Genomic DNA, 24,938 nt, shown 5'->3' with positions numbered 1-24,938 from the left:
TTGTAAACACTTTAAACTTTATGAGCAGATACATATCATTTTGTTAACTCAATATTTAATGCAATTTCTGTCGCAGTGGACATTTAATAAATGTGAATGAAACTAAAATAATTACTTTTGAAATTTGGAAAAAAATGTGGTCTCTTAATTATGAAATTCAAAGAAACACGTATCTATATCATATTGAGTAACAATCTCATTTCTAAGAAGACATATTTATTTCTAATTCTATTTATTCATTGAACTTCTGAAATTAGACTATTCAGAAACCTATTGCAACATAGGAAGTGCCAGGGTGCTTTATAATCAAGTTTGTAAAGGAAGAATTCTAGACACGTTGCTAATTTTCTAAAGATAACTTCCTGAATCCCATGGAAATGTAAACTAAAGTTGTAGTACATGTATACATTTCTTGTGCCTAAAGTTATATTTATCCAACATAACAAATGACAAATGAGTATCAACAAAGATATTTGTCCCAGCATATAACTATGCAATATTATTTTAAGCAACTGATGAGAAGCAATTCATGTCACTAACATGCAAGATTTTATCTCTTCATCAAAGTATTAAAAGTCCTGAAAGAGAGCAACCCATTAGAAGAAGAATCTATGAAAAGTGAACATGATTGATCTCTAAAACTTAAAGAAATTATTTTAATTTAAACAACATGTAAAAGTATGAATACTAAGATAGCAAAATTATTCCTGAAAATAATCACTCAATGATTCATTAATCTTGTATTAAAGTGATTACATAATCACCTGAGTTTTCTATTTCTTTCCTTTCTCTTTTCGGGTGACAGCTGGTACTATGCAGGGGCTACTCCCAGCTTGGTGCTTGTGAATAACTTCTGGTAGTGCCAAAAATCAATCTTGGTTTTTGCATGTATATTATGCTTTTTAGCCTTTATGAGTTATGTCCTGGCCCCTCACCTAATGTTTGTAAGAGTTCTTCCATTTTGCAAAGATCCAGAGATTTATTTAGGAACATCTGAATATTCAGATTTGAAGTTTAATAGAGTGCATTTACTACAAAATTTAACTGTTCAGTTAGAAATTTGCATATTAAATTATTGGCCTTTGTTAGAATACTTATGTACATTTTTATGATTTATGCATAATGTATGCACACCAGAGGAATATTTTCTCTTTATAAATATATCTAAATTTGAGGTATCATAGTTTACAATAGTATTTTGACATAAAAGTATTTAATTGAAAAAATTTAGAGAGATGTGAGGGGAGAGAAAGAGAGAAAGATATTGTTCAAGAGAAAATACAGGGTCCTCCAGGGTGGAAAAAGCCTGAGCTATTGTTTATTGTTGTTGCAAAGCACTATACCAATCTCTTAATGCATACATTTCTTAACTTGACCAAACATTCTTCTACATATATACAAACAGATAAATGCTGGGATGCCAAGTAAAATAACAATCAAATTAGATGCTCCTCTGATACTGACTGAACTATAGTAATTTTCAAGAAGAAATATATCTATTTTCTTTCTTATTAAGCTGGATGAGACTCTCAAAGGTAGCTAAGAACTTATGAGATAACTTGTTATGTCTCAGATATTCTTCCCAGACTATGAAGCATTGGGCCTATTTTGGTTGAAATTGATTTGATAAAAAATGTAGGGTCTAGGGGCTAGAGTGATAGCACAGCGGGTAGGGTGTTTGCCTTGCACATGGCTGACCCGGGTTCAATTCCCAGCATCCCATACAGTACCCTCAGCACCGTCAGGAGTAACTCTTGAGTGCCTGAGCCAGGAGTAACCCCTGTGCAATGCTGGGTGTGACTCAAAAAGCAAAAAAAACAAAACAAAACAAAACCAAAAGAACCCCCAAGAAACAAAAATGTAGGGTCTATCACACAGTTTCTTGGTTTATAACCTAAACCTGCTAGTTATCAATGGAGAGACTAAGTATTAAAGGTCTCAAGGCTCAGCTTATTCCTCAGTAAGATGTGTTAAGATATCAACATACTTAGTGGCAGCAAGGCACTTTATTTAGAAATATCCCCCTAGCTGGTTAAAGAGTATTTGCTCATTAACTGATAAACTTGTCTCTGAAAAGGTCTGGACTTACTGCCAACCATTACTTTTACAGACTTGCCTGCTTTACAGCTATATAGACAGGTGTTTGAGAATATAAGAAATTAAAATAGAAATAGGAAAGCTTTTTAGTCCATTTCGCTAATTAATATGTCAGTGCTCATAAAGAAGAACTCATCGGCTTTCTGCAGTACTGCATCATCTAAAGAGCTGGGTCAGCAAAGATCTCTGCAGACAGTCAATACATATTAAAACAGTTCCTAGCAGTAAATCAAAACAAAAAAAATGAAGACACAGTAAAAAAAGTAAAATTTATAAGTCTTTTCTGTCTAAATGATGAAGAACATAAAACTGAAGGTTTAGGTGTCAGTTCAGAATTTAGAAAAGAAATGATTTCTTGTCAAACAGAGTGAGTCTATGAATAAACCAAAATTAAAGTATCATTTAACCGGGGAAAGGCTATGCCAAACTTGATACCATTTTCTTTGGGTTCTAATGTTTCTTCGGGATACCCAACACAATTTTATTGTTTAATATGCACAATTTACTGAAGTGTCCCTCGATGCATTGCGAGGATTTGAATTCTTTGAAATTCCAGTAGCATAGCATGGAAGGAAGTGAAAGAATTCCAAGGGTTTTCCAAGGGTTTCTAATGGCACTTTTTAAAGAAAGGGAACAAACAAATAAAAAAATAGCATTTTGCTCCAACTTGTCAGGATAGGTCTCCATATCCCGCATCGGCTACATTTTGCATATATGGAAGGAGATCCTACAAGATTATTAACCAGAGAAACCATCTGCCATCTTTCTTCTTAAGGATGAGATGCAATGTGCCACAAATGGAAACAGCTGAAGTGCGCTATCAGAGGAATATCAAGATCACTGGATTCATTCCAAAAGGGGTGAAGGGAAGTTTCATTTGGGACCAAAAAAATGTTAGAAAAATTTATCTTACCTGAGCCTTCAATTTGAATGAGTTCGGAGAAATCAACCACTTAAAGATTAAGCCAGGGAAAAGATGCCAAAAAATATTGTCACAAATTTGGGAGGTACCCAAGGCAGACAAACAGATGGAACTTGGCATGAAATGGTCCTCTACACACTAAGTAGCTGACTCAGAAGAAATTTTAACTCCGATGAATTTATTAAAATATTGACTATCATCCTGAACAAGAAAATGGATGATAGATTTAGGTCTTCACATACAATTTAATTTAACTTCCTGATGGTCTTGGATAGCACGAAACATTTCCATAATGAAAAAGGAGAGGAATCCTTCTTAGCAAGAAGTATTCTACTTTGGAGAATGAGTTTGCAGAAAAATAAGAAGTAAAAAGAAGATGTTTGACACCCTTTAACATTGGATAGGTGAGAATGATCACGAGAGAAATTATAATTATAATCCAGACCAGTACCTAGGTTAGCAGAGGCAAATTAGTAGTTTGAGACTACAGTCATCAGGCAATTTTAAAAGTCAGTTTAATAAGTGAGAGATTTTGCCAAAGCTCAAAGGATCCTCAGTTCTTGTTGTCAATTACACTACAAAACCACCACTACCAAAGGACAGTGAGAAAGTTCATCCTAAAGGCTCAGACAGAAGGACAAGGATCTGGACAATCCTGAAAATTCAGGCTAATTTTCCAAGTAAAAATCACTCACTGTCACTGTCATCCCGTTGCTCATCGATTTGCTTAAGCAGGCATCAGTAACGACTCCATTGCAAGACTTGTTGTTACTATTCTTGGCATATTAAATACACCACGGGGAGCTTGTCAGGCTCTGCTGTGCGGGCAAGATACTCTCAGTAGCTTGCTGGGCTCTCCGAGAGGGGTGGAGGAATCGAACCCGGGTCAGCCGCGTGCAAGACAAATGTCCCGCTACTGTGCTATCGCTCCAGCCCCCAAGTGAAAATAAATATTAAAAATTAAATAAGAGTAAGCTCTAGGAGTACATAAATTGTATCTTTAGTATTGCATTTTTCTGAATACATACTTGAAATGTCTCTGATGTTTGCAGGATGCTCTCAGGTAATACACCTGTGGTTCATGTGATATGAAAAATATTGGTACTATACTTATCAACCACCCAAAGTGAAGGTGTTATATGGAACAGTTAACCTGCCGCACAGCTTCAAAATTATTCCATTTTGACATTTTTTTCTTTCAGTTTGGAAATAATTTTAATTTTCATATCTATAACCTATTATTATCATTTACGCTGGAGCGATAGCACAGCGGTTGGGTTTTCGCCTTTCACACGGCCAACCCGAGTTCGATTTTTCCACCCCTCTTGGAGAGCCCAGCCAGCCCAGCCAGAATATGGCGCCCACACGGCAGAGCCTGGCAAGCTAGCCATGCATATTGGATATGCCAAAAACAGTAACAATAAGTCTCTCAATGAGAGATGTTACTGGTGCCCACTCAAACAAATCGATGAGCAACGGGATGACAGTGACAGTGATTATTATCATTTTATAGCAGACTATATAAAACATGTCACCTAAATATACTTAAATAGTATAGTAATGTGATCAGTCAACAAAATTTTCATTTATAAGGAGTAATTAATTTTTTTTATTTAGAGAATACTTTATGAGTTTCTATAATCAAACTCACATAGATAAGACCTTATATATTTAATACAGTGAGTTACTCCTGTACAAATGGAAAAAGAGAGATAGATGCTCATTGTTTCTAGGCCAACATGGCTGTGAATTTCTGTTCAATGCAAATCCAAGAGTAATCAACTTTAGTTACCTGCTAATAGTAATTTGTTTGGAAATTAATAAGACTAAAGATTTAATTTGCTGGAAAACTCGAGAAAGTATACAATTTGCTTATTTTCAGAACTAAATTGATAATCATGTCTAAATGTGCTTCTATTTTTTGCTTCAAATCCTATTCTATAATATCTCATCATTCAGTATTATGTGTAAGAGAACTAACTACAAACAGTGTGACAAAGCACTTAAGATGGAAAGGATATAGGCCATCCTTGAGGTTCCTCGGTCATGAGAACTTCCTTCTCAGAATCCTAAAAATATTTCAGTAGTAGAGAACTTAATGGACGAGGATGATGGGAATAAGCAGCATGTGACCATTTATCGCTCCCACAGAAATTTTTTCCTTCACAGTGATCTAACCTCATCGGCCCTTTATTAGGAATAGCAGAATAGGAAAAATATCAGAGTTGTGAACCAGCCCTTCCCTGCTGTTATCACTAGAGAATCTGCAGAAAGAAGAAAAGAAAAAAAAGTCATAATCTTGCCCTGGAACATGATGGAGGTAATGAGGCATCAAGACCACTTACAGCTGAAAACATAATTGGCACATAAACACAGGAGATGCTTTGGTGATGGGAAAGACTTCTTTGTCTCAGAAACAGAGGGATGCCAACAAATTGTAACCCTTCTGCTACATGGAGTGGCAATCCTAAGAGTAAAATGAATATTTCCTCCAAATAATGCACCCCTAGAGGAAAGAGATGATTGTAGTTTTTATAAGCTTAGTCGCATTAAGTGTTCCCAATCATTGCTAATAAATGACAATGAAGGAAGGGCAAAGGAAGATAAGGCAAGTCATTTGGCAATGAAGAAAAGGTCGAATATTGACATACAAGAATCTCTTACATAACAGATGAAGGAGTAGGACCTATAGGCTCTTAAAGGTACAAATAGATTTTGTAGAGAGCCTCCAGGAAGCTCATTCATGTGTCTAAAGAAAGATGACACTGTCAACTTGGACACAATCCCTTCGAGGGAGCTCAAAAGACAATAGCTTTTATAAAAAGAAAGAAATGACCACATCGTCTGGAGCCTTCTTATTCTGAAACTATCTGCATGCTTTACAGTAAAAATCATCATGAAAAAGAATTTCAAACTTTCCTGGGTTTTCTTTGTAATATTTTTGCTGTTCCCAGTGTTCAACAGGCATCCAAAATTTAAGACTTTTGGTTTCAAAAACTGTTTTTCTGAAATGTTTATTCTTCCCTCTCAAAGTTTTGAGTCAGCAGATATTCTGCACTGTACACACAGCCAAGTAATAATTCATCTTTGTGGAAGTCAGAGACAGCTCATGTATTAATTAGCCAGACTTTCAGTAACTAGTGGTTGAAAACAGATTCCAACTACTACTCAAACACAGCCAGTGATTTCCAGGAAGAAGAATCTAGAGCTAGTTACAAAGAATTTCTTACCCAATTTGTGTCCAGCCATTGAATGGACTTTGCTTTCATCTGGCACTGAGAAGAAAGAAGAGGCAGAAATCAGATTTGCTTGCAAATCAGTCATTTTTGAAGAACAATTAATATAGAATCAGAACTTAAATATTTCATTGTCCAGATTTATAAAATTTTTTCTCATAGGTACCTAATTTCTTTTGGTAGATATTATGAAATATTATGAAGAAATTATGAAGAAATACAATTTTCATTAGGTCTTGATGAATACATTTCATTTTTAATACTTAAGTTCTTTCAATTGGATTGTCATTTCTGCTTCCAGACAGGAGAAACTAAACTCAAGGCCAAAAAGTGACATTCATATATTATAAAACTTCTGGAGCTTAAGAACAACTTATAAATTTAGGACTCAGGAATAGCACTTCTGCATTGGGTAGAAATGGAGTAAAAGGGAACTGATTTACAATTACTTCTGAAAAAAAGTGAAACTTAAAACAATGCTGTGCATGAGATCAGACATTGGTCAACAAAAGACAGTGACTCCTGAGAGATGGAAAACAGATGAGGTGAATCCTACAATTGTTCTAGTTTACTGTCCAGAGGAAATACCCCAGCTGCAGTCCAAGGGGGTCGGGCACACAGACAGAACCCCATCATATCTCAGCATGACGGCATGTTACCCAGAAGGAAAATGAGAGGTAAGTAGCAGGAGTTTGTATGGTTGAGAACCAGGGTAATAGAAAATTCTGTCTGGTGTTTGCAGAGGTCTTCTACGGAGAGTTAGCTGAAAGCTGACGATCACATAGGGATGAAGAGATTCTCCCCCAAGATTGGGGAAAGGACCAACAGAAGTATGAAGGAAACACTATGAAATTCACACCAGAGTAGGAGTAGTGCTGGTTTGAACAGTCCTAATAGCCAGAATGAGACACTTCATAATTCAGTGTCACCGGTTACAGTATAAATAAGGGTGTTGCTTCAGTGGTGTGGAAAAAACTAACCCTGGATTATCACATTTCTGATGAAATGAATATGGTTTTTTTTTCTTTTTTGAAATGCACTAATTACCAACATTTCTACAAGAGGAAATGTCATCTGAATCACCTTACTTTTACATGATATTTTAGGTAAAACGCTGGTGTGAAAACTGGAGGAGAAAATTGTATTAAAATTTTTACCAAAAAATCATTTCAGATCATGCAGAGAAGGAAATCATTTTCAAACTATTCTATGAGGCTGGTATGACTCTGGAAATAATGTCAGGTATGAAAATGTCATGTATTTAAAAGTATAAAAATTATAAAACAATAACTCTTATTAATATAGACAGATTTTATTATATTTTATTTTATTGTTTTGTTTTTTGGGTCACACCTGGCGATGCACTGGGGTTACTCCTGGCTTTGCACTCAGGAATTACTCCTGGAGGTGCTCAGGGGATCATATGGGATGCTGGGAATCAAACCTGGGTCAGCCTCGCGCAAGGCAAATGCCCTACCTGCTGTGCTATTGCTCCAGCCCCTATAGATTCTTTTTAAGAGGCGGGGGTGGGACAAAACAACAATACCCAGGGATTACTTCTGGCTCTGCACTCAGGAATTACTCCTGGCAGTGCTTGAGACCATATAAGAGCCCAGGGATTGAATCTGGGTTGGTCACAGGCAAGAAAAATGTCTTTCCCACTGGGCTATTATTCCTCCGGCCCCCAGGCACAGATTCTTCATCCTTAAGCATCTCTTCATGGATTACCATTTCAGTATTCAACTACAATTGTTCACCATGCATTATACTTTATGTTGTTTCAGAAAACTCCGATGCTTAAGCAAATTGAGAACTTGCAAACAAGAAATTGTTAAAGCCTTATATATTTTTCCCTAGTCCTTTATTTATAACATAGGAATATCCCCTTCATCTGCTGCCTACATATTCTGCTACTTAATTTTGTTATTTTTTTTTTTATTTGAGAAGGGTCACACAAGGCAGTGTTAAGAGTTTGCTCCTAGCCCTATGCTCAAGGTTCACTCCTGGTGGTACTCTGGGGACCAATGTGGTGACAGGAATAGAACACAGGACAGCTGCATGCAAGGAAAGTGCCCTACCCACTGTCTCTCTCTCTCTCTCTCTCTCTCTCTCTCTCTCTCTCTCTCTGTTCTGTTATACTTCATGAATCAAATTTAAATAGATAAATCTTCTCAAATTTACTGTGCTCTCTTTTGCCAAACTACTTCCAGATAAAAAAGCAACTTGGGTTTATGATTTCCCTGGTAAGGAAATGGTTAAAAATCTTATTATATATTTTCACATTATGCATCACATAAAGGACTAATATTAAAGATATATAAAGCACTCACAAATTTTAACTAAAAAATTAACAACACTTGGGACCAGATCCATAGTACTGTAGGTAGGGCATTTACCTAGCACAAGATGGACCCAGGTTTGATTCCCAGCATCCTATATGGCCCCTTGAATAGAGTCAGGAGTAATTTCTGAGTGCAGAAACCCCTGACTATCCCTTGGGTGTGCCCCAAAATAAAAAATTAAAAGAAAAATCAACAACACCAACAAAAATAAGGAGAGGAGAGAAACTTCCCCCAAGAAGACACATGAATGGCCAGTAGACATACAGAAAATTGTTCATGTTACTTATTATCAGGAAATAGAAATCAAATCACAATAATGAGATATAATTTCATAAATTTTTGGCATCAACTGACCAAACACAGAAATATTTGTTAAAAATATAGATGCACACTACGTTTATTGAAGCACTTGGTAAAATATCCATATGGAAACAACCCAAACGTCTAACAGTACATGAATGGATAAAGAAGCTGTGGCATAGATACACAACGGAAGACTACACAACTGTAAGAAAAGATGAAATCATGGGTTTGCTGCAACTTGGATGGAACTGCAGGGTTGGGGTTAAGTACAATGAAGTTGGAAGGAGAACAAATACACAATAATCTCACCTGTGGTATGGAGACAAAACAAAGAATAGACAGTATCAAACAATGACAATCATTTCACCTTTGATTATGAAACTCATACTTTCAAGTAGCAGTGGGAGCAAAGGAGAAGAATGAAAATTTGAACGAAAAGAAACTTAAGGTTATTTTAGTGGAGGGTAATGAGCACTTTGTTGACCGGTTGTATAATTTTGCATTTCAGTACTGTAAATGCTAATGCTGCTGGAACCATGTTATCTAAATTATAATAAATGTCAAAAATAAATTTAAAGGAGTCAGAGTGATAGGACAGCGGTTGTGGTGTTTGTCTTACAGTGTGGCTGATCTGGGATTGGTCCTTGGCACCTGCTATGGACTCAGATCTCAGGAAGGAGTAATCTCTGATACTGGTGATGGGGTTGAGATCGAAAAAACTGTACACATGGAATTTAATGACTGCTGTTTGTAAAGTATGGTACTATGAATAACTTTGTAACTTACAGTACCTTAATAAAAAGTATTACAAAATAAAAAAAAATACTGTTAGAGGGCCAGACATGTAATGAGATTTGGAGACGACCACTGGACTAGAGCTGTTACTGACTAGATTCCACGGGATGTCAAAAGAATGCCTGGCGGATGGTCAGACTTCTTTGTCAAGTCCCTGAATGAAGGGTTTGAGGGTCTTTGTGTTCCTGGAGCGAGCAGATGCCATTGGGCTGCACTAGCACGTGACAGGGATGAATGGAGACATTACTGGGGCCCACTCAAGAAAATCGATGAGCAACGGGATGACAAGTGATACAAGTGATTGTTAGAGGGTTCAGACAGGAAGCTTAACATAGGGGGCCTCGATTTTATTTCTGCCATCACAGGGGTCTGGTAGCAAGCCCCGTCACAGAATCAGTATAGTCTCTAGGCTTCACCGGGGTGGGGGGGGGGGCCCAAACTTCTCCCTGAAATAAATAAAGGTATTAGACTTTTCTTCATATTTTAAGCTAGAGATAAGTCTGTCGATACTCAGGCTGCAATTGTGGGCCAGCTTATAACTTTTACTACTGTTTTTGTTTTGACTATACCTGTAGTCAAACCATAGAACTTATGAAAGTCTACTAGAGTCAAGGTAAAATGTCCCATTTTCATAAAGGAGAAATGGTGTGAGTTAAAATTCTGAAGCACAGATATCAAATATAAAACACACAATCAAATGTCTCATTTCAAATAGAATAAAATGTAGAGGTATTAAAATATATGCTGTGAATCATCCTTTGATATTTTATCCTAAATATCTTTCATGTGATATGGATTAGATATATTCACTGTATCACTGTATCACCGTCATCCCATTGCTTGAGCGGGCACCAGTAACGTATCCTTTGTGAAACTTGTTACTGTTTTTGACATATCGAATAGGCCACGGGTAGCTTGCCAGGCTCTGCCGTGCGGGCGAGATACTCTCAGTAGCTTGCCAGGCTCTCCAAGAGAGGCAGAGAAATTGAACCTGGGTCGGCCATGTGCAAGGCAAAAGCTCTACTCACTGTGCTATCACTCCAGCCCTAGATATCTTAAAAGATTTAAATTTAAATTAACAAACTGTCCTTAGCTATTTCCTAAGGCTTGAAATAAATAAAGTTATGAAAATAATGCTTAAAATTCAATTCTTAAATAAAATAAAATAAATGTAGAAATCCCATAACTATTTATCTGAGCCATAGGTATTTATAATATTAAAATAAAAATAATGTATTTTATAATTTAACAAAAAAATTCTGACCTACAGGCTAGAGTACTTGTCTGGTATATACAAATGTTTGACCTTCCATACTTCTGAGCAACACCCAGAATCAGATATAGCCTTGATGTCTGTGAGCACTAAAAGGAGTTGCCCTATTTTCTAGAAAAGTTCTGACTTGATACTCCACTAGTTGCAAGTTGTTTTACTAGTCACATTGTTTTAACTTACTATGCTTCAATCATACATAAAATAAACATTGCTTACTCCTAAGTTTATAATAAATATTAAATATACTAGATCATATAGTACATGCTTAATAAAAATTAGCTATTGCTATAATTAAAGGGAAACTAAAAGAGAACAGAAATCATATGATAGCTAAAGGAGGAAGCAATTGTGTTTTGAATCCCAAGGTTACCAAGAAAATTACTAAACCCCTTTTAACCTCAGTCACCCATGTGAAAAAATGAGTATAAAACGTTACACAGGGAACTGTGGGAACTCAATGAAAACAAAAACAATGTGAAAAATATACAAAACCACTTAGCAGGAGCTACATACATCTCTTTCTAATAACTGAAAGTTTCCCTTCCCAAGAGGATAAATTTGTTGAGAGTGGTGATGCTTATGATCTAACAGTGTTTCATTTCAGCCAGGGGCCATATTGGCCTCTGTGAGCCTCCAAAATATTCCAAGGTGGATTAACAGGTGAAAATAATGCAAGTGGGGACCAAAATCCAAGACTAGGGAATTAATAGGTTAGGATGCGATCTCAGGAAGAATATAGTTCAATAGGGAGCAAAAAAGTGGAAGAAATGGTTGAAAAACACCAATTTCTCAGGCATACATCCTAGTTTCTCAGACCTCTACTTTTCCTGAAGTAGAAAAAAAGCAAAGAAAATATGGTATTCAAGTTATATTGTCTCACTTTGTGCAGTTATCTTAAAATGAGAGTCACACAAAGGTAGACTTTCGCTTTTTGTTTCTGTCCATTTTTTTTCCCTTTTAGCAATCATAAATTTCCCTGTTAAATATAAATCATTTAAAATCTGCAACTGGAAAAGCCATATTAAATTAAACATGGTACATTCTTACCCTTTGGCTGAATACTGTATTATTCTTGATAGGAATACTTATCCTTATTTTAATTGACAATTTGAAATTCTTTAGAACATTAGCTAACTATTTTTAAAAAACAGTGTGGAAAAATTCAAATGGGTTATAGGCATAAAAATTAAAGCTTTTTCTCCCAAATGCTCACTGACACATATGCCTATCTTTAGGACATAATAGAGGGAGAACTGTAATGAATTAATTAATAGAATACGTTTTATTTAAAAGGTTAAATTGGGAACAATCATCTTTTATGCACATGCTTAGTGCTGAGAAGTGATTTAAATAACAGTAGCAAATGAGAAAATGAGGTAAAATTACATAGACCACCAAGCTTTTTTCTTAAATGGCAAGTGTTAAAATTAATACTCAACTTCTTTGTAACTCACATTCCTTTAGAACTACTATATAAAGTTATCTCTTGGGGCTAAAGCTTAAATCTAGTGATTCCACTGCATAATATTTAGATAGTACAGGAATTAGAATGATAGCAACACCTATCATGACTATTTTAAACAAAGAACTTATTTATAAGAGATTGAGAAATGAGTGAGCTGAGTGTGGGAAAGATCTTCCATTCCAAAATGATAAGGTACCAAAAGCATCGAGTACAGAAGTGTTGATGGAACATGAGCCAAAATTTCTTGTTCTATTTCTGATGGCAGGTTGATTTCCTTTGTTATTTTTCCCTTTTAAAGTTTCCAGAGACTACTGTATTTCCCTCCCCCATCCTGTTATTCCATTCAATTTTATATCAGGGCTGGTTTACTTGCATTTGATTGTTCAAAGGGAGTTTATAACAATTGAAGCTATATCAATAAGTCTGAGTCCTGCTGAAGATAAAATTCATAGGCTTTTTTTTATTGTAATGTACTAAATACTTAGAAAGAATTGTAGATTCACTCCTCATGAGATTTCTCTGGATTTATTTAGATAATGGGATTTCTATACTAAGCTCTTGCTTCCTGGCATTCAACTCAAGATCAATAGACATTATTTGATTTCATTACTGTAGGTGCTTCATGAAGCAGACACATTTTGGCTTAGACATCTGTTAATTTCCTGGTGTGTACTTTCATAAAGACTTGCCTAGGAAACCCCACAGGTACATGCTTCTAGTAGCTTTTGTCTTATACCAGTGGCATAGGCTCATCTCAGTGACCATGCTACTTTTTTTTTTTTTTTTTTTGCTTTTCTGTGTCACACCCAGGGATGCACAGGGGTTACTCCTGGTTCTGCACTAAGGAATCACTACTGGTGGTGCTCGGGGCAGCAGGGGGTAGGGGGGACCATATGGGATGCTGGGAATCAAACCTGGGTTGGCCGCATGCAAGGCAAAATCCCTACCCACTGTGCTAGCCCCACTACTATTTTTTTTTTAAAGCATGGGCAAACACCAGTGGTTTTCTACTACATTTCAATATGGCTTATTGTTAAAATCAATGGAACTTAGAAGTATAGATATTGTGGGCAGTCTGTGGGAAAGATGGCACTCTGAGAACTTGTAAGTGACAAGCATAAAGTGCCTTACATATGTTGGCTTCCCAGTAGGATACATTTATATTAATACAGTGATCACTTAAAGTACTTTTGTTCTTTTGTAAAGATTTCTGATACTTCAAATGTATTCTCACTGGGGAAAAACAATCCCCTGGCTTATTGACAGCATTTGAAACGCATTCTATAACATAAGTAACTATTAGGGACTGCACTAGCTTAATAAAAATTTTCAGAATAGTGGCAGTTTTGGTGAGTTAATGGGCTCCATATGCTCTTCTTTTGCTGACAGAAGATGTTATATTGCTCACATGTACACATCTCTTCAGACAAAAATTGCCATCAGCTACTGTTATTCTGTTTGAGAAAGTCAACACTATGTCATGATGGGGGATATGCAAATGTGATCGATCAGATTGCTACTACTTCATATTCAGATAAGCCCATGTAAAGCAATAGTCTAAAGTATGATGCAACACTTCACTTTTATTTAGCGCTAATGTATTTAATTTTTTACTTTCAAATCTTTGACACAATAAAGACTGCAATTTGGAAGGTGATATTTGACACAATAAAAACACAATTTCTAAAATGGTCACAAATACTTCATTTTATATGCTTTGCTAGGAAACTAAAAATTAAGTAGTCTTCAAAAAAAATACTGCTTCCCAAAGTTGTTACTTCAGAACTTAGAATAAAATGACGCCACTGGCAAACTTAAGAATCAATTTTCTTTTCTATTACCAAATAAATTCTGATTCACTGATTGATTTTTAGAATTTATAGGGCATAGGAATCTGTTTCAACTTGTATATTAAATTTTTCCTTAGCAACCATGAACCATTGCTACATGAATTTATAGCATTTTCTTATATCAGTGGTGGTTTGGTTTACTGTCTCTCCTTAGAAAGATTTATTGACTTTTCAGCACTATGAAATTTTTTGCACTGAAAATTTTTTTCCTCTCTTAAAAAAACAAAACAAGATGCAATACAAACAAACACAAAACTGTTACTGAAAAAAAAGTGAATAAGTACAAGATAATGATGCAAATGTTGATCTTACCACCTCTCAGCAACTCCCCCCCTAAAATGCTATATTCCTCCTCAGACATGTTGCTACCCTAACAATAAGCTAATGAGTTCAGCTATGGAAGCTGCTTCTTATTTTATAGAACATCTACTTAGAATACCAGAAGAGATTTCTTTTCTCTTCTCTTTCTCCCTCATCAATATCATATTACTGATGCTTACAAGTTTCAGAAATCTTATTAGAATTTCATTCTTTCTCCATGAATCTTAGAAAAGTTTAAAGTTAGAAAAAAACAGTATTAAAAAAAATGTAATCTATACTGTATTTTAAAATAATTTATACTTTATAGTTTAGATGTTAGAATATCATTAATATTTACATAAGAATATCTATCACATTAAGTTTAAAAATGCAAATCATTCTTTCATTTACTCAGCCCTGGTGGGAGAGAGGCCTCTGAAGGAGGAGTTGGAAACAAACATATTTGTTGTGTAATAGAATAACATAACAAAGGAAGATGGATACACTTTAGGAATATTGTGGACAGTCAGGAACAAAAGGTTAGGGTTCACAGACAAAAATTCTAGTTTACTGAACAAATTGACATGGGAGGAACAGACATTCTTAGCATCTGGCATACTCCTGCATTCAGAGACAGGAGTAAGTCCTGAGAACCTGAAAAGGAAGCAGGAATTTAAAACATTCACTCAGTGAAGGGCTGAAATAAATCAGTCATATTTTCATTCCAATACATATATGTTTAAATGAATGCTGTGACATAAATGTGTAAGCATATACATGTATGTATACGTATATATATACATACATATATACATGCATACACATATATGTGAATATATATGTGTATATGTATATATATATATATATGTTCTTGCTTTATTTTGAAAACAAATTATTTCCAAAGGAGGTATAGGAGAAGGTTATAAGAGTTTAAATTTTGGGGAACCTGTCCAAATAAAGTTCAAACTGATAGAACTATTTGGGATGGGATAAATATAAATTTACTTAATTGAGTTGTGAAATATAGGACAAATACAATTAGTCAATTAGCCACACTTTATTGAACTATTTGAGTATCAGTCACCATGTATTTATTTTTTCACAGTTGGGCTAATCTCATGTTTCTTCACATGGTAATGATGTTGAAATTGCAAGAACAAGTATTCTTACCAAAAGTGGTCATATTACATTAAATAATTAATATTAAGTACAGATAGAACACCACTTAATATGCTGGTCTTATTTTCCAACATGGCAGATATGCAAACAAATGACTGCTACATAAAAATTTCAGGAGAAAATCAACAAAACACCTCTAGCTTTTATATATTAATAAAAGCAATTAAATTTCCTCAAACACTTGGTTTAAAAAGAATATTATTTTACCTTTAAAACTGTTGGTGTCCAGTCCAATCTCATTCCTTTCTCCTTTACTCACAGGTAACTACAGGTGAATTTATATTTCATAATTCTCTAGCCTTTCATTATAATTTACCATGTATTAGTTTCTAAAAAATACTACTTAAATTTGTATTTTGGAGGCTTGGGATGTGGCTCTGTGGTAGGTTACATATTCATATGTGTGAAATTCTGGGTTTGGTGTCCAGCACCACAAACAAGATATTTATCATAAAAAAAATTTAAAACACAAACAAAAAATTATTACCTGAAAATATCACAAAAGATTCAATGAAAATGGATTCTCTCAAATAATCTTCATCTGTTAACCAAAAGATAACATTTTTTTCTCTAGCTTGTTAATATATAGCTTATACTGCATGACTTTTCAAATGTTAAACTGACCTTGCATTCCTAAAATAATCCCCATTTAGTCAAGACATTTATGTGGCTATATTCAATTTGCTAAATTTCGAAAAGGAGTTTCTAAGTAACTCAATCAAGGAAAACAATCTAAGGTTTTCTTTTTATTTAATGTTATCAGAGGACTTTGGTATAATATCAATGCTGGCTACACAGCATGAGTTAAGGAAGTAATCCCTCTTCATTACTAGTGTATAATAGTCTAAATAGAATTAATATTTCTTCTATAAAATTCTTAGTAAATTTACCACTAAAGCTTTCTGGACCTAGTAGTGTGTGTGTGTGTGTGTGTGTGTGTGTGTGTGTGTGTGTGTGTTAATAAACTAAACTTTAACTCAATTCATTTAATAGTGTAGGCCTATTCAGCCTAATTATTGAATGACTGATAATAACTGAAATCTTTTTCAAGAAGTTTCTCTACTTAGTATCTTAGTTGTTAATAAATATATTATCCATAATATTGCTTAAAACTATATTCTATATTCAGCTAGAAAAGAAGCCTCCTTAGCCTTGCACTGTTCTGGCATACCGAATACGCCACAGGTAGCTTGCCAAAACAGTAACAACAAGTTTACTCACAATGGAGACATTACTGGTGCCTGCTCAAGCAAATTGATGAGCAATGGGATGACAGTGACAGCCTTGCACTGAAGGTATAATCCCTTTTTTTCTTTCTCATGACTTTTCTTTATTCATCTATTATAAAAGTCATGCAGAATAATTCCTGGTTTCTGGTTCCTTCCTATTTTCCTTATCCACAGTTGGATCGCCCTCAAACCTCACACACATATAAACATTATTATTTCCTTATTTCCAGCCTTGCCCTTCTCTTCCTAGGACATTCCCACCATCTCAGTTTTCCCCCAAAGCACCATGGATATGCCTTCCAGCAGTTTCTATTTGTGTGCTGATTTGTGGGCAACCTCAGCAAAGGTCAAGATAGAACTTTATTCATTTTTCATGGTAAATATTTTCAAAGTACAAAGATCCTCAAATATTACTGGTAAAGAGCCTGTAGTCTGTATTCTTTTGTGTGTTTTTAATCCATGTTGTAAAATTATGTGTTTTTTCTGTTCTGTTTTTTGTTTTTGTTTTTGTTTTTAGATTCCCTCCAAGAAACTACTTTGGCTATGAACTGCTGGATCTAGCAGAGTTGAACTTTCTGTGCTCTTCAGACTGAAAAACTATCAGGATTTTTAGAGCCTTAAAAAATATTTCACAATTGGCAAAAAATTGATACCAATCTAAGAAGACTAAAACATAACCAACAGGGAACAAACTCCTTTAAAGGTCATAAACATTATCCACTATTAAACAATGAAACAGCACTTCTCATTTTACTAGTTATAGTGCATATTTATGTATTATCTAGTGATTCTATCTTTAACAGGGATAAGGAAAAAGGAAATGAAAACTAATTACCAGTGTGGTTGTTAGAAATCAGGTTAAGCTTTTAGGCACTGTATTTTATTTAATCCAAATGAAAGGTGATGTGAGTTGAGTATCTTCACTTTGTACAGGAGAGAACTGAGACTGAGTTAGCAAATGGAATTGGTGGGCCTGAAGGATTCCTGACTTTAAAACACAATTTCATATATATATATATGTATACACACATAGTATAGTTAGTTTATAGACAGTTTCCTGGGTCCTTGCAAAGCTTCTAGGCCACAGGCGCTATGCCTACTTGCTAGGTGGTACCATGGATAAGACGCCTCTGGTTGGATTGTTGTGGTCCCAAATATAACTAGAATGCCACAACTGGAACTTAGTTTTCCTTCTAAAATAATAAATTTGAGTTTCTCCAGTGGAAAGAGACAGATTTTACTTTAGTTTCATCCTATGCCAGCTTGCACAAATCTTCCCAGTATAAGTCATTTTCATGCCCTCTGCCCTCGCAAAGTCAATGGGCAGAGAGTTCTGCCACATTTTTCTCCCCCAGGGAACAAGGGAAGACATAAACATAAAGAAAGGTAGGTGCAACAAAGTATACCTGAAAAGTCTCTCACTGGGAACTACTGATTTGAGCGTAGTTTTATATATATATATATATATATACACACATACATACATATATATTATATAATATATAGAGCGTATATATACACATAGAGGTATATGTATATATACATAGGTATATGTATATGTATATATACATATACCTCTTGGAGAGCCCGGTAAGCTACCGAGAGTATCCCGCCCGCACGGGCAGAGACTGGCAAGCTACCTGTGGCGTATTCGATATGCCAAAAACAGTAACGATAGGTCTCATTTCCCTGACCCTGAAAGAGCCTCCAATTGTTGGGAAAGATGAGTAAGGAGAGGCTGCTAAAATCTCAGGGCTGGGAGGAATAAAAACGTTACTGGTGCCTACTTGAGCAAATCGACGAACAGCAAGATGACAGTGATACAGTGATATATATATATATATGTACGTATATATATATATATATAATTTCAAGAGGTTAGGTTTTTGCTAATGGTTTTGCCATAAAAGTAGATTTTTTTCTAGTCACCATTAACTACTAAAGTAGAATTCCACAGCAAATTATTTTAAAGAACACAGGATGTCTCTAAAAAATAGTGGGAAATAAAGTTATTTTGAGTCTCATGCTACCTGGAAATTGTTACCAAAGAGAGATACTGGTTTATTTGGTAGTCAGATCAATATAAAAGTGGGGGATAAAGAACAATCAAAGGGACAAAGTATAGAGTTTGTTGTTTAGATATAGAAGAGAAGTAGTATAGAGAACCACAGATGAACACGATGTGTGGTCTTGGGACTGGGAAGATCTTTCTAATAAGAAAGGACACAGAGGTGGGAATGACACAGGGACAGGACAGCAGATGGAGCAGAGAGAGCATCACAGCTCTTTTCACCCTCTCCCAGATTTTTAACCAACCTCTGAAGAGACAGTAAAGTTAGTTTTTCTTGGCAGCCAAACGAAGCTATTGTAATATCATCTGTGCTCAATAAACTAAACTTCTGAAACCCTCGTTCTACTAACTGTGTACCTTCAGGTCTTGGTCCCACAGCTATGTCTATGGGGGGCTAACAGGGACTGGGCTCTGCTCAACACCGGGGGTTGTGGCAGCAAACCAGAGTGACAGAGTCCTTTACCAGGAGAGTTATTTCATGCCACTCATCACAAAGCTTCCCCAGGAAAACTCTCCTATTGGCAGATGGAATAATCCCTTGACTGATTTTGTAGGATTCTATGTTGACTCCCTACAGTCCATTTTTTTTTTTTCCACAGAGAAGTCAGAGTAATCCTAAAAACAACAACAATGAAAAAAAAAAAAACAACTTACATGATGACCCCCTGATCAAAGCCTCACAATAGTTCCCAATCACAGGGAAAAAATTATTGTGCTTGCTGGAGTCTCTACGCTCTGCCTGTTAGGGTCCCCGGTGGCCTTTTCAATCTGTTTGCTAACTTCTCTCCTTGCTCTGCTTGGTGTATACTCCCCCGTGGGCCTACAGCGGTTCTCCCAACATGCCAGTGTGCTTCTCTCTGGGGGTTTGGAACCTGCTCTTCCTCTGGATGGCGGTGCTGTTCTCTTTAGTGGTTACATGCTTTAGTGCCCCTGATTCATTTTTCACTGCCACAGACATCAACTTGTCACTGTTAGTACCTTCCAACACTTCTCTGTCTCTGCGTCCTTCTTCAGTTGTCTTCAAAGCCATGCGACTGCATGCCATAGAATAGAAACTTCATGTGGACAAGGGTTTGATCTTGTTCACTGTTTTGTTCTGAGAGTCTAAAACAGTGCCTGGCACACCGTGGGGACTCAAAACCTAATTACCAAGTGAACAAGAATGATCAGGAAACCTTAAGAAAAAAATGATAAAGAGAGAAGCCTAGTTTATGGAATAAGCTTGCCTGGAGGCTTTAAGACCTAGAGAGGTGTGAGAAGCGTGAAGATGCATTTTGGACAGAGGCACAGGAAAGCCCCCAAACAGGTTCAACGCAGAAATCCTTTGGGTCTTTAATAAAACAGAGGAAATAGGTGACTGCTGAGGGATCAGACAAGGAGGAAAGAAATGGCCAGTCATGAGGGATGTCAAAAACCACATTAGCAAAGTCTGTCTTATCCTCGGGGCAAAGGAATTACGCAAAAGGATTTTCACAGAGGAAGTGACATGATCGGATTTGTGTTTGCAAAAGATCACCCAGGCTTCGGGGTGAAAATGAATTGGGCAGGAATAAGACAAGAAGTGGTTAGTGCTTTTTTTGAACCTAAGCACAGGAATTTACATGTATCCCCATTAAATTTAATCTTCCGAATGGCAGCTCATCAGTTCTCCCTGTGGAGATCCCCTTGAACAGTGATTCTCTCGTCCAAATGCATCAGTTCAACCACTGAGATGGTGTGTCACCTAACCCCTTTGACAAGTAAACCTGCTCTATCCAAGTCATTTCTAGGACTCACTTTACAGAACGCCATTAATGCTCTCTTTATGACACTTCTGAATGAGCTAGAGAGGGTTGGCTGGCTAGAAACATACTCTTGCCCTTCACCAACTGTGTTCCAGCAGGCCAGCCCAGAATGGAACTAAAATCCCCGAGCTCTAGTAACTCCAGCCACCCGGATTTTCCCTGTACATTTTTCCTAGAACTTGAGAACTTTATACTAAGACAGAAACTCTGTTTATTCTTGCATGGATTAATTTTGGCACCTAGTTCCTGGCTGGGGATCGGATAGCTGCTTCTGTTCTTGGCTACAATCAGTACTATCAAAAGATTTCTCTTCTGGCATGAATTGAAGCATATAATACAGTCTATATTTCTGCCCAGAACCTACTATCATCTGTTTAATATGCAAACTGTGCAAAACCAGGCTACTAGTGTGTAATAGATTTTGAAAAGTTGTCATCCAGACTCATTGTTTATTAGAGGATATTAACTTTGGGGTTTATGTGCTGTCTCTCCAACTCAGAGCACACAACCATTCACTTAAATGGGAAGCACAAAATTCTGCACACACTCTAGTGAACTGATCTGGTATTTTATGCAGATCTATTAGATAAGCTCATTTAAATCAAGCTCCTCTTTGCAGAACAGGCAATTACATATACATGTTAACTATCCAATATATTTTTGGAAGATATAGAAGTATATTATTAATCTTGAAAAAGGTTGAGCTAATAGAACACATTAATAGGAAAAATAGAAAGTTGCTAGATTCAGAGTCAAAAGTGAATTCACAGGTAGTAATTCTGAAATCTCTTTCCTTAGACTGTAGATCTCCTTGGAGTCCTCTGAGGCTTCTAATAAAAGGGACAAAGAAAAAATAATGGATTGTGCCTCTGTGTATCATCCCAATTCTTACATTTAATAGTTTCTTTTATATATCAGTATGTAATAATTTGAAAGACATTTATTAAAATATAAATCATTTGGCTATGAATTACACATTTAATACATACTGACTGACTTTTTGGTAGCAATCTTGTGCATATGAAGAAATTCTTATAGACTGTAAAAACACCAAAAGAAAATTGTTTTCAAATATAATGACTTTTAAAAAAATAATCAATTCCAATCATGACAGTGAACAAAATTAGCATAGCAATCCATTTTTGAAACAAACACTTATCAATGTTAAATTTCTGGTTTTATTATCAGACTTTAGGGTCTTTTTTTCCCCCAAGTCCCAGATACTTTGGTGGGTCTTAGAAGTTCACAGATGCTAGGCCTTGTGCCTATATTGTGATTAATCAAAACCCTTGCCTGCTTTGGCCTGAGCAATTGTGCCAACAATTCAGGACGTGACAAAGTTAAAACCATTGCTTTGGGATAGTTAGGAAGAAAAAAAATATAATGATTTGTTGCTGTTACTCCATCTTGTCTCCTTCCTACATATTATATTCTCCTCATGGTCCTGTGATATGACACCTCATCCACTCCTCTGGTCTAATTATAACTGGTCAAACTTCAATTTGACTGTGGGTAGGGGACAAGAGCATGGTGCTACACACCATTTCTATTGATTAAATGGGTCTACAAGAGATAGATTAGAGTCAATGGACTAAGTTCTAAAAGAACTCAGAAATGCCTCCCAAACTCTCCAAGTTTCTTTGCCCTTCTGTAGCTGGCAGTGACTAGACGTTCAACCACTTTCAGGATAGTGATGACAGGTACTACAGTTTGAGTGACCTAATGTCACCAACACCGTTGTTGTCCCTAGCTGTTTTCTGGCTGTCTAATATATGTGACCTGTTATAGTTCTGACAAATGTGATCGAAGAAGATGTTGGCTGGACAGTACCCCCTGCAATATTGGCTAGCCTGATAGAACAGAAGCACGTCTGCAAATTCTTTTGCCTTCTGGGTCCCCTGCATCAATTTTACTCGTTTCATTTATTTTTGGGTTTGGGTGACGCTAGGATCTGCATATCTGCAAAGGATATACAAAGCTATGGCTGAACAAAACTCCTTTCTACCTCTTTCCCTTGCCCCCAACTAAACCCCCATTTCCCTGCTGGACAAAGATACAATTGCTGAAGACAAAACAGACTTTAGACCTGAAGTAACAGGTATGAGGGAAAAAGCTAGAATCTCAAGAATGACAGAGTAGAAAAGAAGGCAATCCTAGTGATATCATGGAACACTTGCCGATTCATCCTAGTGAACTTTCATTTGAATTTGTGACCCAAACACCTGCTGCATATGATACCACTGCAGGTAGATCTCTCTAAGCATTACAACATAATCTATACTTCTCAAATGGCATTTTCTTAGTATGGAGTACTATGAAAATGTTCTCTGCCAACCTGAAATCTGTTTGCAGACATATTATTTGCTCATAAATAGTTAACTTCTCTTCCAGGTGATAAAGAAGTGGCATTTATGAAGCAGGTCATTATTTTCTTCATACCCTTTGTCCCCTTTTACAGTTAAATATCCTGATTTCCTAAAAAGCAGGTCAGTTCACCTTGGCAACATATGTGGCTACACACCTCCAATTCCATGATACTTCCTAGTAAGAGGACACCAAATTAGATGAAAAACTAACAAAGAAGCCAGCTAAGCTCAATAAACAAAAACAATAATACAGAAGGCTCAACTAACAGCAGTTTGGTAAACCCTCACACAAGGACTTAATGACCATAATTTTCATAATTTTTTACTGTAATTTTTAAAAAATATAGTTCCATTAGCCATTTAGTTTTAAAAAGCAATATAAAATAAATTATTTTGTGCCTGCTAAGGGGGCAGGCTTGGGGAAATCTTAGGAAAAATGTAAGCACAGTAGAGAGAAGGTCATTCTGGTGGTGGGATTGGTGTTGAAATGTTGAATGCCCATCACAACTTTATTATGAACAACTTTGTAAACCTCAGTCTTTGAATAAAGTTAACAAAGACCAGGCTGCCTGCTTTTAAAATATCTTAAAATTATCTAAGTGCTACTTACTGATTTTATTCTAATTGCAAATGCAAAACTGATTTTGTGAAAAAGCACTGAAATATGTATAAAAATACAATAAATTCCTGCAACCTAAGAGGACAACCAATACTAATGTTCTTCAAATTTCCTTTCATTATGTATGTTTAAATGTATCTATCTTATATGACTAACATGAGACTGTACTATTCATAATTTTTTCCTTATTCATCTTTAAAGCATTTTAAATTTTATTTTTTATTAATTAATTTATTTATTTAATTGAATCACCATGACATACACAGGTACAAAGTTGCTCATGATGAGGTGTCCATCATACAATGTTCCAACACCCATCCCTTTACCAGAACACATGACTTTTAAAATTGTATTATTAGTAAGTTTTTACATTAAGAAGTTTGAACATTTTTTATTGGCTGCAAACAGTCTATTATACCTATTATATAATTAGCTTCAACCTTGCTAATTAGTTTTTTAAAAGTGTGTTACAATGAGAAATCCTTGCATTTGGGTACACTTACCACACTGTCTTGGAGTAGAGTAGCATCATTTTAAGTACCAAAGAAACATGAAATACTTAGACATGGATAATTGAGAATTTTCCAATATTTTAACAGTATATCAATTTTAAAATTACTTGATTGTTTGATTATATTTCATAATTATGGATTGATATACTGCTTTTCTTGTATGAAACATCTGACCACTGTCACTGTCACTGTCATCCCTTTGCTCATCGATTTGCTCGAGTGGGCACCAGTAATGTCTCTCATTATGAGACTTATTGTTACTGTGGGTTTTTTTTTTTTTGCATACCATTATGCCATGGGTAGCTTGCCAGGCTTTGCTGTGTGGGCGAGATACTCTCGGTAGCTTGCCCGGCTCTCCGAGAGGGGCGGAGGAATCGAACATTGGTGGGCCGCGTGAAAGGCTAACGCCTACCGCTGTGCGATCGCTCCAGCCCAACATCTGACCATGTATTTTATAATCTTTACTGAATATTTTATAGTTACTAGTAAAAAACTGTAAATTAAAGATATTCTTTTATAATTTTATGATTATTCTTTATTTTCTTGAACAATAAAAAATGTGTTTAATAGTATGCGATCATTAAGCTGTTATCTT

General features: G+C 35.8%; 1 protein-coding gene across 3 annotated transcripts in view; it reads right to left on the bottom strand.

Moving 5' to 3' along the window:
- PARD3B (par-3 family cell polarity regulator beta) overlaps positions 1 to 24,938 on the bottom strand; it is a 1,223,953-nt gene that overhangs the window by 442,337 nt on the left and 756,678 nt on the right. For 2 of the 3 annotated variants that reach the window (XM_012933501.2, XM_055122818.1), the window contains one exon: positions 6,250 to 6,294. The exons of the other annotated variant lie outside the window; for it this stretch is intronic. In XM_012933501.2, coding sequence (XP_012788955.2) covers positions 6,250 to 6,294 — 45 coding nt within the window. The remainder of the gene's footprint in view (positions 1 to 6,249; positions 6,295 to 24,938) is intronic. 3 annotated transcript variants of the gene reach the window in all.

Source organism: Sorex araneus, chromosome X, assembly GCF_027595985.1.
Source record: "Sorex araneus isolate mSorAra2 chromosome X, mSorAra2.pri, whole genome shotgun sequence".
In the NCBI taxonomy this organism is placed as follows: domain Eukaryota; kingdom Metazoa; phylum Chordata; class Mammalia; order Eulipotyphla; family Soricidae; genus Sorex; species Sorex araneus.
Note: the sequence above shows the minus strand (reverse complement) of the source record. Positions and strands in the feature narration are given on the sequence as shown.